The following is a 15,359-nucleotide window of genomic DNA, read 5'->3' as shown; positions in this document are numbered from 1 at the left end:
TAATCAGAAGGGGGAATGAAGCATGAGAGACTATGGACTATGAGAAACAAACTGAGGGCTTCAGAGGGGCAGGGGGGTGGGGGAATGGGATAGGCCGGTGATGGGTAGTAAGGAGGGCACGTTGCATGGTGCACTGGGTGTTATACGCAACTAATGAATCATCGAACTTTACATCAAAAGCCAGGGATGTACTGTATGGTGAATAACATAATAAAAATATTATTATGAAAAAAAATAATAAAGGAGCTAGAATAACAACAAAATAAATAAATAAATCCTGTAAAATGATACTGTATGTTGCTAATAGATACATACCTATATAGGAAAAGCATAAAGAAATACATGGAAATAATAAACACTGAATTTCAGATACTGGTGTTTATATCTAGGAAAGGAGGTAAGCAGGAAGAAAGGACATTAGGTCAAGGCGGATTACAAAAAGAATTTCCAATATATCTTATTCATTTCCAATGTGTACGTGCATTATATAAAGCTAATACAGCAATGTTTAATATTTGTTAAAGCTAGAGGTGTTCGAAATAGGACTTTACATACTTTTCCAATGTTTGAGATGCTTCAAAATAAAAACCTACAATTAACTGTATTTAAAAATCGTTTATACTCAACCTCAGAAGAAACAGAGTAAGCTCCTTGTTTTAGCAAGCAACCTTAACTAACATCCTAATGCATTCCTGGGTCATACCATTAAAAGATGTGTCCGCTGTTCAACCCTTAGCCTTTTTTTAGCTTTTGTTCCCAAGACAGCTCTGACAGAACCTTCAGAATATGAGTGTAACTGATGAAAAATTCAGATACGCTCTTGGGTTCACAACACTTTCTGGGAAATTCTCTCAAAGGAATTCCCTTCAAAAATATTAACTTTTCTTTTTGGTAATATCAGTGGAGTCAGTTGTTACTTTCGAAGAGTTTGCTAATTGTGATACTTAACTGTTCCATTTGGAGAAAAAAAAACCTTGATATTCAGGTTTTTCTATAGACATTAAATGGAAAGTCATCCAAAAATTTCCTTAAAAAGAAGAGTCCCGAGTAAAAAAAAATACTTTAAAATAAATAAGGTCCTACCATTGCCATAAAAATAATCATGGGGAGGAAAACTCAGAGGCAAGTAACTACAATTTGCCAACAGCTTATCTTTATTTAGAAGGACAATTTTAAGATTGTTTTAATTATTAAACAGAATATTTGCTATTTCTTAGCCTAATTTAATTGATCTATTCCATTTATTTAATGGAAATCATAGGTAACATGGGGATAAAATTTTACTTTTTCTTGTGACATAAGTGTTTGGGGGTAGGGAAGGGCCAGCCCCTGTATATTCCCAAATGATAGATGGGGAAAAGAGGTGAAGAGATTATGGAACTTGGCAAAGCCATACAGTTCAAATCATGAGGCTCCTAACTTCAATGTTCCCTTCACTGGTCCTAATAAGAAAAACGGTGACTGGACAGAAACAGTACAGGGAGAGGAGGTGAAGGTAAGAATTAAGGGTGGGAGGAGAAGCAGTGATTAAATAAGTGATAGTAGTTTACTTAACATCATATAGCTATTAAAATAATGCTAATTAGGCTAGGGAAGACAAGGCCAAAACAACGGGTTAATGGTAAAGGTCAATATACAAAATTATGCGTAAGTGTCAATTTCAGCAATACAAAAATAGAAAGACAACATGGTGAAACAGAAGTATGTATTATTATGTTCCAGTACCAATATCATGGGTGCTTTTTCATGCCTTTCCTCTCTTGCCCAAATTTTCCACCATGTGATAGTACTTTGATAAGTACAAATATTTCAACAGGCCTTTGAACGGAAGAAAAAACAACTATGAAACCCAGCTACCATTGGGAAAGTTCCACTTGTGGAGATAGCAACAAGAACAAATGCACATGAATATTTGAAAACCACCTGTAATCTTCAAAAAAAATGTTTAAACTCTGCAAGGGACAATAATTGGCTCGAAAGCCTCTTGTGCTATCCATTACTGGTGAAAATGTAGGTCAAGTTGATAATGACTTCCAAACACTTACATCTCCTGACTTTTCAATTGGGTGATCTTTGGGAAACTCACTGGGGCTCTCATGTAATTTCCTAGGAATAGCCGTCCAGATCCAAAAATTCAGGGGAATGTGAATTTCTCTTCCTGGAAATCTTATCCAGGATACCAAGCATCAAGTGTCACAGACTAAAGGTATAAAGGGATGAAGCTGTTACCACCCTTCAAAGGTGAAGAACATGTAGTAAGGGCAGAACAAGGAAATGCTTTCAGCTTCTCTATAGGATAAGTACATGTTGATAAGAAAATACGTGAGCCAATAGGACAAAGAGATACTAGAACACTTTTTTAAGTTAAATCCATTTAAAGATACTCAGAGATATATCTGAGTATCTGTAGGAAAGATTTTATGTTAGGCACTCACAGAATTTTCTAAAAACTTAATGGAATTCAGATTTTATACTCATGTTTTCCCTTATTTATAGCAAAGTAATATGCAGAACTGCTGCATTTAGACAGCTTTGTCCATAAGTGTTCTGTGTGTACATATATACATACCTACATAGAGACAATGTTCAAACTGTTTAACAACTTACATATATGGTACACTGTGGATGATGCAGCTCCCCCAAGCAGCCACCTAAGGATGACTCTGAGGAGTGCCAGCTAGCACACCACCAAGGAACCAGATGCCCTGCAGCCACCACTGGGGGACAGGGGATGACTCGGTCTGCTCTTGCGAAGGGAACACTCGAGATGGAGGCCAGCTTGTGGGAGTTATGGAAGACAGGCTAGAAGGCTGGTAGGCACCAGGGCACTCCCCTCCAGTGCCCACTCTTGGCTCTTCTGGGCCATGGTGGCCAGAGATAACTTGGTCGAACTTAGGACAATGTTTTATTTTGTTTCTTTACCTATTGTACAGAATTACTTCAATATTTTAGCAACCTGTTTTTCTGGAGCATGTCACCTAACTATCACCTCATTCCTGCACAGTGGCAGTAGCACTCTTCGTCACCGATACATACACACACACACACACACACACACACACACACACACTCCACTAGCTAGAGCAGACCAAGACCCACCCCAGAGAATATTATGCAGGTTCACACATGTATATCTCTATGTGCATATCGATATGTTTACTCACCAGAAACACTGATCTTCCCTGAAAAAGTACCCAGATCCAATTCTCCTAAGTAAATAGAGGCCAGCTGGGACTCTGACTTTAGCCCTTACTCCAATTCTCCACTGGCTTCCACAAGAATGAGTGAAATACCTAGTGAGGCCAATTACTTACCTACTGTCTCTCAGCTACATGCCCACCCACTTTACTCTGTTCTAGAACGATGGGGCAGGGAATCCAAAAACTTTATTTCCCAGGGCCAAGTGCCAGTTGGCTTCCTGCCAGCAGGAGGCACTGGGTGAAATTAGCAGGTGGCAGGAAAGGAAAGGATGCTGTGTTTGTTCTCTTTTATTCTCTCTCCTCTTTCTTTTGACAATGATGCCGGAAGGACCTTCAGCCCCTCTTCCTATAAAATCTCCTCTCTTTGAAATACCTAGTGTGGTTCTGGCTTTCCTGACTAATACAACAACATCTCCACAACTGGCATCAACTCACTCTTGAGTCTATTTTCATGAAGGATCAATGAAGGAACACTTTGTAAGGCTAATTTGAAAATGGACTGACGCCTACGTGTTTAAAGCTAACCAGTAGATTCTCCCCACATGCTACCAGGGGTTCACACAAAGGGCATCTCCTCTCTTCCTGCTCTTTTCAAAGTTAAGATTGTTGTTCAGAAATACTTGGCTGGGTATCTCGGTTTACCTTGTCAATCTCAGAGGGGGAAAATTTTTTTCTCTAATTCTTTACATTTGCCTCGAAGTTCTTTTCCATTTGCTCTTATCTCCACATGAGCCCAACTTCAGTCTTCAGCCTTTCTCCTTGACCTTCATCTGATCCGTTACCTAATCTCTATCCTCTTTCCTTTCGCCTTTCTGCCGGATGAAGCATATCTTCCCTTGCGTCAAATAAACTATTTTTCATTTCTAACAGCCTCTCATGCTCAGAGCTTGTATTACCAGAAATTTCTCACAAACCCTATAGTAGTCCTTATCTACGTGTTTCTCAAAACTGAAAACACAGCCTTATTGTATACCAGTAATACTTCAGTCCCATTGCTATTCACCTTGGCGACGCTATTACTGTCTATCACATCAAGCATCCTTTACCTATATTCAGGTTGGGTTTTATTCCTTTTTTCTATCCATTTCTGAACACAAATGTATTTTAACTCAGTATTTGGATGTTATTTCACCATCTGCTTTTTTAAACTGTTAGAAACTCTTGGGTGCAACTGTGTCTACTCTGGCTATGAGCCAAACAAAAGCTGTTTCTTGACAAAAGTGCTTAAAAATCTTGGTGTGTAAAGGCTTCAGTTCAGACCCTGGAGAAACAAGGAAACCTACCTAATACTGCAGCCTGTCTGGCATCTGGTTTCTTTTCACAAAAGATACTGCATTCAGCGAGTACTCATTTTTGGGCACTCGCTTTAGAGAAGAGCAGACTGCCAACAAAACCTGATCAACTGAATATTGTGAGCAAGCCCTGAGTGCTATCTTACTTGATTAACGCTTGAGGCTGTTCCATCCCTATAGCCTCTTAAATCAATTTGAGGCACCTGGATCCTGCACAGGTCAATCTATAATGACTTTTCCGCACCAAAATAATCTCTTATGTACAAATTGAAGATGTCATAACTAACACTTAGATTGTGCTTACTGTGTGCCTGGGTCAGTTTTCAATATGCTAAATATGTTACCTTATCTGACCTTCACAGCAGCCCTATAAGGGAGGGGTTATTACTCTCAACTCCATTCTAATACGAGGAATCTGAGGCACAGAGAGGCTATATAATCTACCCAAGGTCACACGGCTAGTAAGCGGCAGACTAGGGATTTAACTCCAGGCACCTTGTTTCCAGGGTCCGTGTTCATAACCACTACACCAAAATGCCTCTCACACCTTCCCATCCGCATCCTTGACTTGGAATAATTGCCAATCTCATCCAGGCTCTCCTTCTAAGGCATTTTGTGCCCCAGTGATGCTCTTCTCAGCAGCAATCATTCTCCTACTGATCCACAAAGTAACAGCTACCACTTACAAGGAACCTACTTATGGGCCAGAACATGATGTTAGGGGCTTTCACATTTTATATATTCTCATTTAACCCTCCCAACAATACCAAGACTTGGTTATTATTATTTCTAGTACTGAGTGTTGGAGAAGGCTATCGAAGACTTGACTACAACTTGACCTGTGAGCTGGACCTGGGCCATCAGAGGCTCCCCACCCCTTATTCCCAGGAATGTGGGTTCTGCTTGCCTTTCCCACTCCCAGGGGCTGCTCCAAGGACACAGCCTTGAGATAGGGATGTGGTGTGGGGAACACCTGCACAGTATACATGACTGAACCTAGTTATGGCCTCTATATAAACTTTTAAAATCTGGCGGGCAGGTGCGGGGATCCATTCGTCTTGCTGCCCTTGTACGTAAGCTCCCTTGGCTTATGAAACTTACCACCTACCAACCTGGAGTGGCCTGCCTCTTTCTTCAGTCTCTCCCAGCCCTCTAAGCACAGGGGCTGGTTTCATATTACCTTCAGGAAGCTCCTGAGGAGCTTGTAAACCAATACCCAACAACCAAAGGGAAGCTAACTGAACCTGCACAAGATCAAACAAATAGTAAGTGGAAAAGGCAGAAGCACTCCAAGGCCTGTGCTCTTAACCACTTGACAATATGGCCTCCCCTCTTTTCTTCTCCTCTCCCAACCAGTTCTGGGAAAGCAGGTCCCACCAATTCTTCAGACCCACTACTCTTCCTCCGGGGCAGGTGCCTGAGAAGGACCTTGCAGAACCACTGCTCTAATTAAAGGCAGAGCTTTCTGGGACCAGATTTCAGTCCTGGCTCTGACACTATGTAGGACACTGAGGAAATCACTTAACATCTTTGAGTCTCTACGTCCTTTTCTGCACAATGGGTATAAACGCCATCTACTTCACAGGATTACTGTGGAGGTTACAATACAATATACATATGTGTCAAGTGTGTCAGTATTTTTAATTATCATAATAATACTGAGATTTTTCAGCATCAAAACAATGTATAAGATGGGTTGAAGCATATTATTCTCCTGCAGAGCAGCTGGAGCAATACTTTGGAAGGCCATATCTCAGACCAGTGGAGAAACTTTATAATGAAAGCTTTCTCTCACTTTTGAATAATCATATAAAATTCTGATGTTCATCTGCAAATCTAGGACTACTTTTAGATATGTGACTTGTCAAACCACAATTTCAGGAAAGACCTACATCTCAGAACCTTACTTATTAAACTCTAAAAATCTACCCTGTCAAGAAAAAGTAGTGAATGGTAAAAACGGGGGGGTTTTGTGAGGAAGAAAAGTTCTTTATCAGAACTATTTGTAGGAAAGGAAGTAACAGTGGTTGTGATTAAAAAGGCCTGTAATGAATGCATCTACTGGAAAATATATGTCCCAAAATATCAGAACACAAAAGAATTATTACTATTCCTCCATCAGTAACTTTCTGCAAATATACAGTCCAACTCACAATAAATTATAGAGTCATATGTATATGCACTTAATCTGCCAAAACACTCATAAAGTTTAATGAAGTTAACTCCCAGCAGGCAGATTTATTATTAGTCATTTAGTATGAATGAAGCACATAAAGAATGTTTAACAACAAACATCATGTGTTTTACACTAGAACATGCCCACTAATTGTAAAATACTCAGTTTGCTTAATTCTTTCCTTTATGATCAAATCAGACTGAATCCAGGTCCATGTGCTTTATGGTACCCACTCAGCTATGCAATCTTTCTGACACTTCCTTTATTTTGAATCTGCTCTAAATCTCGTGATACGCCTGGCACACTGAGGCTCATATCTAGCCAAGGGATGAATCAAAAGTTGGTGCTTTCTGGCACTACCCGGTTTAAGTGCTTGGACTTGGGTTAGATGAAAGGCATGAGGCCAGTAAAAGTTGCCAAAAAACAAAAATACAGTATATTTTGCACTTACTGCCTTGAGGTCTTCATTAACATAAGTATCATTCATTATAAACTCAGGATAGCCAACTTTTGCCAAAACAGCCCTTGCCTATAAAAAAGGAAAGAGAAAAATGAGGTCAGAGTTTCAGCACTTAAATCATTAATAATCACACAATGTAGGACGCAATGTTCATCTGAAAACTCTCTTTACTGAGTGTCTAGTAAACGCAACCCACTGTGAAATGCAAAAGAAAAAAAAATTAAGTCCCTGCCCTCAATATACTAACAATAATAGTGAATGTACAAACAAATACATAGTAAAAATAAATAAAACAAAGGTTTCAAAAGAAAGACAATACTGTCATCAAATTCCAGAGCAGAGACTAATTCCTCATGAGGAAAATGCTTAACAAAGATGACCAAACTGAGTTTTCGAGAATGGGTGGGATTTCAAAATGCAGAGGTGAGAGGAAGGACATTGCAGGAGAGAATAAGGACAAAGACAGGGAGCTGGAAAGGAAGGTCATCGCACAGAGATGGGCAGCAGCTTGCTGTAGCTGGGCTAGAAAGCGCTAGGAGGGGAAAGCAGTAGACATACATAGGAAAACTGGTTTGGGCCAGTTCATAGGGATTCCCGAATGCCATGCGAAGAGTCCATATTTTCTTTGACAGGAGAGAACGAAATGTTTTTCGCAGGAGTAAAATGAGATGAATCACCCTTCAGCAAGATTACCACGCAACACTGAGAATGACGGCTAGAATGCCAGAAAGATTGGAAGTAGGGGGTCCAGGCTAGCTTAAGAAGTGCCATAACGTTATATTCTTTTGATAGAGAGACTACTGACTCCCTGTTTTCTGTAGCATAAAGGGATGGATGAAGGAAAAAATCACCTTAGGCACATACGAGGAGCTTGCACAGCAGGGACTCGCCAACTATGGTCCCTGGGCCAAATCTACCGTCCCCTCTCTTCCCCACCCCACCTCCGGCTCTATAAACTTGTATTGGAACACAGTCAAGACCACCCATTTAACGTGTAATCTGTGGCTGCTTTTGTACCACAAGGGGAGACTTGAGTAGCTGGAACAGAAATCCTGTGGCCCACAAAACCTCAAACATTTACTACCTGGCCCTTTAGAGAAAAGGTTTGCCAACTCTCGCTCTGGAGAAACTGTGTCTTTCCTCTCCCCAGATTCTGGGTTTCATAAAAACAAAAGGGTGGCTTACTGGGATCCCTTTTATTGCTTCTGAACCGCCTTCCCCAGCATCTAATGTTCTTTTTATTTTCTAATGGCTGGCACTTCAGACTCTTTGAAGGTCTGCCCTAGGGCTACTGGAGTCCCTTGCCAACAAGAAACAGCTCCTGAGAGTTTATCTGCCTTCAGATCCCATCCTCACCCCCACCCACCCCAGCAGCCTTCAGCCAATGACAGACTTTAGCAGGAGTCCTCCCTGCTCCTTTGCCTCCATTAAGGACAAATTGTGCAGAATAATTTGTACTCCAGAGGTCCCCTGAATGATCAGGCTGTCTGAGACTTCCCCTGAAGTCACACCCTTGCTGGTCTCTTACCTTCCCCTGGCTGGCCTCCCCCAGCCCTTGCTGCTCTCTCTTGGGACCCTTGCCGAATAAACCCTAAACCACTTGCACAAGCATCTTTACCTCCAGCTTTGCCTCCAGAAGACCCAACAGAAGATACCAGGCAGCCCCAAACACGTTGGTTTTATTCCAACACAGTAAAACCAGGGACCTCTGCACACTGCTCTTGGTAATGAGTTCTTTCCTTCAGTCCCTTTCAATTTTCGTCACCAAACAAATAAATGGAATAAAATAGTGCGTTTTCCTTATCTTCCTTGAGATAATTCAAATATTAAATATCAGCAGAAACCTGAAACTCGAGACTCAGAGAGGATTTTACAAGTGCCACAGGACACAGTCATAATGGGTTTTGCTGTTCCAGACTCAAATATAGCACAGATCAAATTCTGCCTTCAAAACCCTGTGAGTTACACTGAAAGCCTGATGTGACCTAGATAGCAGGTAACTAGCAGTTATGACTCTTCCCCAATACCAAACAATACCTCATATGTCTATAAGTTACCTTATTTCAAGACCATTGTATCATTTCCCTCATTGTACTTAATTTCTCAGTGTAGCTAATGAGCTCACCACAAGTCACACGTATAACACAGAGCAAATACCGAGCTCCAGATAGTTACCCCAAAATGAAGAAATATATAAGCTGAGTCATCCACAATTGTTTTCTGAACACTGGTCTTTCTGGAGCACACTGATGAATTATGCATTGTTTTTCAAACCTCATACTCTGGGACCCCCACTGCATGATGGAGCTTTGCAGAATGTATTACCTTTTACACTGTACATGCGGGTCACTGAATCCTCTTTATTATTTATTTAGCAATACCATGACTTGAACAGAGCCAGCAGACAGATACAAAGGATCCCTAAATTCATCTCCCAAGGACACATACATAGAATAAGGTAATAATACTAGTAGCAACTTGGCCAACATCTGGACACAGTGCTCTTCTTCCCCATATGTATGGGGGGAAGATGTATGCCCCCGTTCAAACTCAAATGTCCTTCTGTCAGACAGTCCATTGTCAGTTCCACATTATCCCACCCCACCCCATTCTAGATTCTGCCCTGAGAAGCTTCAGAATTCCACCTCCAGAAATCCCATGGGGCATGGCTCCAGGTCAGCATCTGCCAGTGAGAAGCACTCATAGGAGACTGGAAAGGTAGAAGAGGAGACACCATTTCTTCACTTGCATTGGCAGCTATGGGCAGACACAGAGGCATGTGCAGACAGCAGACAGAGTGCTCTGCCAGAAGCTTCCAGGCAGTCTCCTGAGGAGACCCCTTCTGTGTGCGGGCAGCACTGCACTGGGAGATTGGGCCCTTCACTCACCAGCCCTCCCAGTGATTGCATAAGCCCCCAATTCCCTGTATTAAACAGCTTCCTGCTTGATATACTTAGATGGGCATTCACTTTCCTGCAGGAACTCTGATACACCCTTTAAGGCAAAGAGTGATTACATCACTTTTTAACTTTTCATGAACGAGATGAATGAAGCACCAACAGTCTGATGGCTTGTTGAAGGGCTAAAGTATTGGTGAGAGAGGTCTGCAATTAATTACCCCCTGGGTTGGTCACATGGACAAGAAGGAAAGGCAAGTCCCAGGGCAAATGCTGAGAGAAGAATGGTATAAACAGAAAAGGGACTGCGTATCACATTCTGCAAGCAATATATCCTAGGCTGCTTGTGGCTGACCAAAAACTCCAGAGATTTCCGTAACCACTGCACGCATTTCCATCCCTTATTCCCACAAACTTGTGGAAACGGACTGCACATCACAACCAAACCTCCTTCCTCAAGGGAAGAGGCTCAAGCCACTGTTGGTCCTCACTACCTCTGTGACCTTGGGCAAAGCACTTGCTATTCTGAAGCAAATACTGTCTATTGTCTCCCCAATATCTATTCTCCTTTCCTTCTCTCAGTATCAGACCCCAATTCTGCTCAGGGTGACAATGGAGCAAACAGAAAATAGCTGCATCACACAGCTTCCTTTCCAGCTAGGACTGGCTACTGAAGGAGATTCTGGCCAATGGCATATAACAAATTCCCTGGTCCACTTCCAGGAATCTATCTTTTAAAAAGGACAGATTTGGGGAGCACCTGGGTTGGCTCAGTTGGTTAAGCACCTGCCTTCGGCTTGGGTCATGATCCCGGGGTCCTGGGATCAAGCCCCACATTGGGCTCCCTGCTCAGCAGGGGGCCTGCTTTTCCCTCTCCCCTTGTTCCTCCCCCCTGCTCATTCTCTCTCTCTCCATTTCTCTCTCTCTCTCTAATAAATAATAAAATTTTTTAAAAATTTAGTTCTAATACAAATACAACGAGAGAGAGAGCTGAAAGAAGTACTGGAATAATAAAGGAACTCGGAAAGGAAAAGTTGAATCACCTAGATCAAGGGTGAGCAAACTTTTTCTGTAAATGACCACTTAGTAAATATTCTCAGTTTTGCCAGCCATATGGTCTGTAATCCCACTACTCAACTCTGCTGCTGTACCTAGGAAAGCAGCTGTAGGTAACACATAAATGAATGGCTATGTCTGTGTCCCAATAAAACTTTACTTACAGACACTAAAATCTGAATCCCATATAACTTTTATGTATCATGATACATTCTTCTTTTGATTTCTTTAAACCATTTAAAAATGTTAAATCCACTCTTAGCTGTGGGCCATACAAAAATAAGCAGCATGCCAAATACGGCCCAAGAGCCATAGTTTGTTGCGTTGATGTAGATAATTCAGTGAGAGTAGATTGTTCATTGAATTGCCTCAACTGGTGGCATAGGGCATAGTACACAGTAAGCGCTCAACAATGCTTGCCAAATCGATTCAGGTGGAACGGTGTAGGGGAGTGAACGTGTATGCACATATGCATGCATTTTTAGCTACTTTGTGTTTTTGTTTTGTTCTTTGCTATTACTAACATGTACATACCACAAATCTTAATTGCTTAGGAGTTTATTCCTTGCCCTAAAGTGTTAGGGCTAGAGCTCTAAAAGCTTACAATTAATTCTATGGAGACAACAGAGAGTTCATAAAGTGAGGATTATTACATTGAGAGAGAGAGAATAACTACCACAAATGAACTCAGAAAAACAAGGAATGTCGGAAATTTAAAAACACAATGAGATTTAAACACTCAAGTCACCCCTCCTTCCCAGAGCTTTCCACGAGGTACACTACAACTTGATAGTGCTGGCGGCAAGCACAGAACGAAACATAATTCTGCTTTATTTGGCTGTGACGATGAAACAGTGTCTAATTTTTACACAGATGACCAAAGTGATTTAAAGATTGGTTATGATGACGGCTTTACTCCTGAATTTTCAAAGCCACTTAGTATTAAGCTGATTGGCAGAAAACAAGATGGAAAGCTCATTTGTTTTAATCCCCACCGACTTGGCTGTTTAGGAGAGTCAGGTAAATTCTCAAATGTCTTGCATGTATTACATCAAAGGGATCACTTTAATCACTTAATTAAACAGCTTTGTGTTTCCGCTACCTAGTTAAGTCTCTTAGCATATTATTTTCTTTTTTATTAATTTAACCAACATAAGAAAAAAAGGAAACTGATGATCAATTGCCCTTCTACAAACAATTTATAGCACGACTTTCATAAGCCTGCAATGGCTTTGAAAGCTTCAGTCAGGCTTAACCACACTGAGGCCTCATTTTCTCTGATGAGTTCTGTAATAACTATTAAACATCAATCAAAATTCTGAGCTTTAAGCATATCCGAAGGTTCAGGGGACTGTACATGAATTACACTATCCTTCAAAACAATGGCAGTTTTCATAATACCAAACAAATGATTGACAAGTGTAGATGCCTTGGCTGGAGATATTATCTGAAGCAGAGCTGATGGTATTGATGAAAATTAGCCCTGGGGAGCAGGCTTTAATATCCTCTGGGGCTATCTGGATCCCCAAATAATAACAACGCATTTATCTGAAAAATCAAATTTTATCTTCTCAGTAAGAATGGCACTGATTTATTGGGAGTCGTGGAAAACTTGAATTCTGCAAATTGCTTTCGGGTGTGGTTCAGAGGCTCCTGCATCAAGCTGGGGTGGAGGAGGAGTTAAGCACACCCACGAATCAGAAGGCATTGTAAGTGCAAGTCGCAGTAGTGATTTTACAAGCGCTGGAAGGCAGGAGTGCTCAGACTTCAGCTCTTGTATCCAAAATCCTGCCTTAGCAATGCCCCCATATAGCAGACAATCCCCATTTCTCGCCAAACACAGAGAACTTTCTAGGAAGCTTTCCAAATCACAAACCAGCTCCATCCATCCCTCTTCCTTTCCTGAAAACACCAACTCATGTATCTTGGAGGTGGGCAGTTTTTCCAGTCTGAAAAAAAGGGAACTACGCAGGCACGGGTAAGCTGTAGTTAAGCCAGAGTGGCACTAAATGTTTCCCCAGTGTCACCTCACTTGGATGAGCACTACACCCAACAGAGTCAAAGAAAGAAACCAATGTTCGGGTTTTCTTGTAAATAAATGGAGCAGGGAATTGCAACAGAGTTAAGAACCCAAAACCATCCTATGATTAATCCATAAAACAACAATATCCCCCTCAAGGTAGGGAGGGGCATTATTACCTTAAAAATAGAGGCAAGTCTCATATACTCCCTTCAAAACTGGGTAGGAGAGTGACCAGGTCATACGATTTTTTTAAAAATTGATGTCTTTCTGTACTTTCAATCACATACAGTAAACTGCTCACAAACTTTTTGTAAATAGAACAGCTGCCAGACCTTCTCAAATGAAGGTCCTAAGCCTCAGTTAGCTAAATCCATTTGTCCAGACACAGACAAGATGATAAAAGCCCAAGAGCTGACACAGTCTTATATCGTAGTTATGCTTTTATATGGGCCAAAATAAATGATATTTTTCTCTGTCTCCCCCATACAGGGCTCTACATCAGGTCAGCAAACTAGAGCCCACAGGCCAAAATCAGCCCACCACCTGTTTTTGTAAATAGTTCTACTGGAACACAGTGAAGGGGTCCAGAATTTGCCACCATGGCCTAAGAATTATTTTGAATTGAAGGCATTTGAGAATCATCTGATGCAGGAAGAGGCTTTCTCTGCATCCCCCTTATTTGCCTAAAAGGAGAGCCTTCTAGAGGAATTCCACTGTCATAAATCTCCTTCCAGGGAGGCTTCCTATACCAGAGGGAATGACTCTTATAACCAGAAACGATAAACTGTATAAACAGACCTTACTAAAACAAACTTGACTCTCCATTAGTTTTCCCCATATATTTCTTAGTCATTTCCTACCATTTACTGTCCCTTGAAATCCTAACTCACACCCCTTGTTCAGATGGTATATAAGCCCTAAATTTTCAGTGGGGTTTGAGCTACATTTTGAACTACATTTTCTGTAAGCTCCCACTTACTTAAGGGAATAAACTTTGTCTTTTTTTCTTGCTAACCTATCTTTTGTCAGTTGAATGTACAGGCCTCCAAGGACTGGACCTCAAAGGCCTCAAAAGACTGGAAAAACTTTTCCTCTACAACAGCCAAGCTTATTTGTTTACTTGTCTCTGTCCCCTGTCAGGCTATAGCTGCAGAGTTGAGTAACCACAAAAGACACCACGGGGCCTGCAAAGCCTAAAATATTTACTATTTGGTTCTCTGCAGAAGTAGTTTGCCAACATCTCTTCAAGATAAAGGCTCCCAGATTTTTCAAAACTAATAGTAAAGACAGCAAGGGGAAAATAAGGGACAAAGCAGAAGTTTTTGGACAATTTCATCAAGATATAAACATGTGACTCAACTTGTAATGTTTCATCTTTTGCTGAGGTAAATATCTGAATTTTAAAGCAGAGCCAGCATAAAAATAGTAACCCAAAGCAGGAATTAATACCATGGAAAAATCAAAGAAAAAATACAAATAAATTATTAAAAATCATTTTCAAATGTCAAGATTCAAAGGGCTTAGAAATGCACAAGCAACATCTAGTCCCTAACACCTAACATTTCTCAGGTAAATTTAATCAGCTATTTAATCCTCCTTCAATTATTAAATTACTTATTTAAATGGCAGGCAAATTAGAGATTAACTTAAATAAACATATCCCACTCTCTCATCAACAGTTCAATTGAGGGGGTATTGTAGTCCTTTCTTTCCATTTCCATAAGCAATTCTTCACTAGGGTAAAAAGCTTTTCAATCACCTCCCTCATAAAGTGGGGGCAAAGATCAAATGAGATAACTATGCAGAATTATTACATGTGGCCAACGTGAATTGTCATGTAGTTTTTCTACAAGACAGGGATGTTGTAGGGCCACTACCCAGTCAGATGGCTCGTCCCTTCAACACTGTAGCCCTCTAGTTCAGGGCTTCTCCCAAAGCTTTATCCCTGGACTGGTGGCAGCAGCAGCAGGACTTGGCAGCTTGTGAAAAATGCAAATTCATGGACCCACCTCAGACCTACTAAGTCACAACGTCTCTGGGTTGCAATCCAGGAATCTGCATTACCATAAGGCAGGGTTTCTCAGCCTTGGCACCAATGACATTTGGGCCAAACTATTCTCATGTGTGGGGTTCTGTCCTGCGCATTGTGGGATGTTTAGCAGCATCCCTTGTCTCAACCTACTAGATGCCAGTAGCCCTCCCCCTCCCTGCTTCACAGTTGTGACCAAAAATGTCTCCAGATCTTGACAAATGTT

General features: G+C 41.1%; 1 protein-coding gene across 4 annotated transcripts in view; it reads right to left on the bottom strand.

Moving 5' to 3' along the window:
* PHEX (phosphate regulating endopeptidase homolog X-linked) overlaps positions 1-15,359 on the bottom strand; it is a 212,741-nt gene that overhangs the window by 60,783 nt on the left and 136,599 nt on the right. For all 4 annotated transcript variants that reach the window (XM_034649535.1, XM_002913929.4, XM_034649537.1 and 1 more), the window contains one exon: positions 7,120-7,197. In XM_034649535.1, coding sequence (XP_034505426.1) covers positions 7,120-7,197 — 78 coding nt within the window. The remainder of the gene's footprint in view (positions 1-7,119; positions 7,198-15,359) is intronic.

This window comes from Ailuropoda melanoleuca, chromosome X, assembly GCF_002007445.2.
Source record: "Ailuropoda melanoleuca isolate Jingjing chromosome X, ASM200744v2, whole genome shotgun sequence".
Classification (NCBI taxonomy): Eukaryota; Metazoa; Chordata; class Mammalia; order Carnivora; family Ursidae; genus Ailuropoda; species Ailuropoda melanoleuca.
This window is presented reverse-complemented; position numbering and strand designations above follow the sequence as displayed.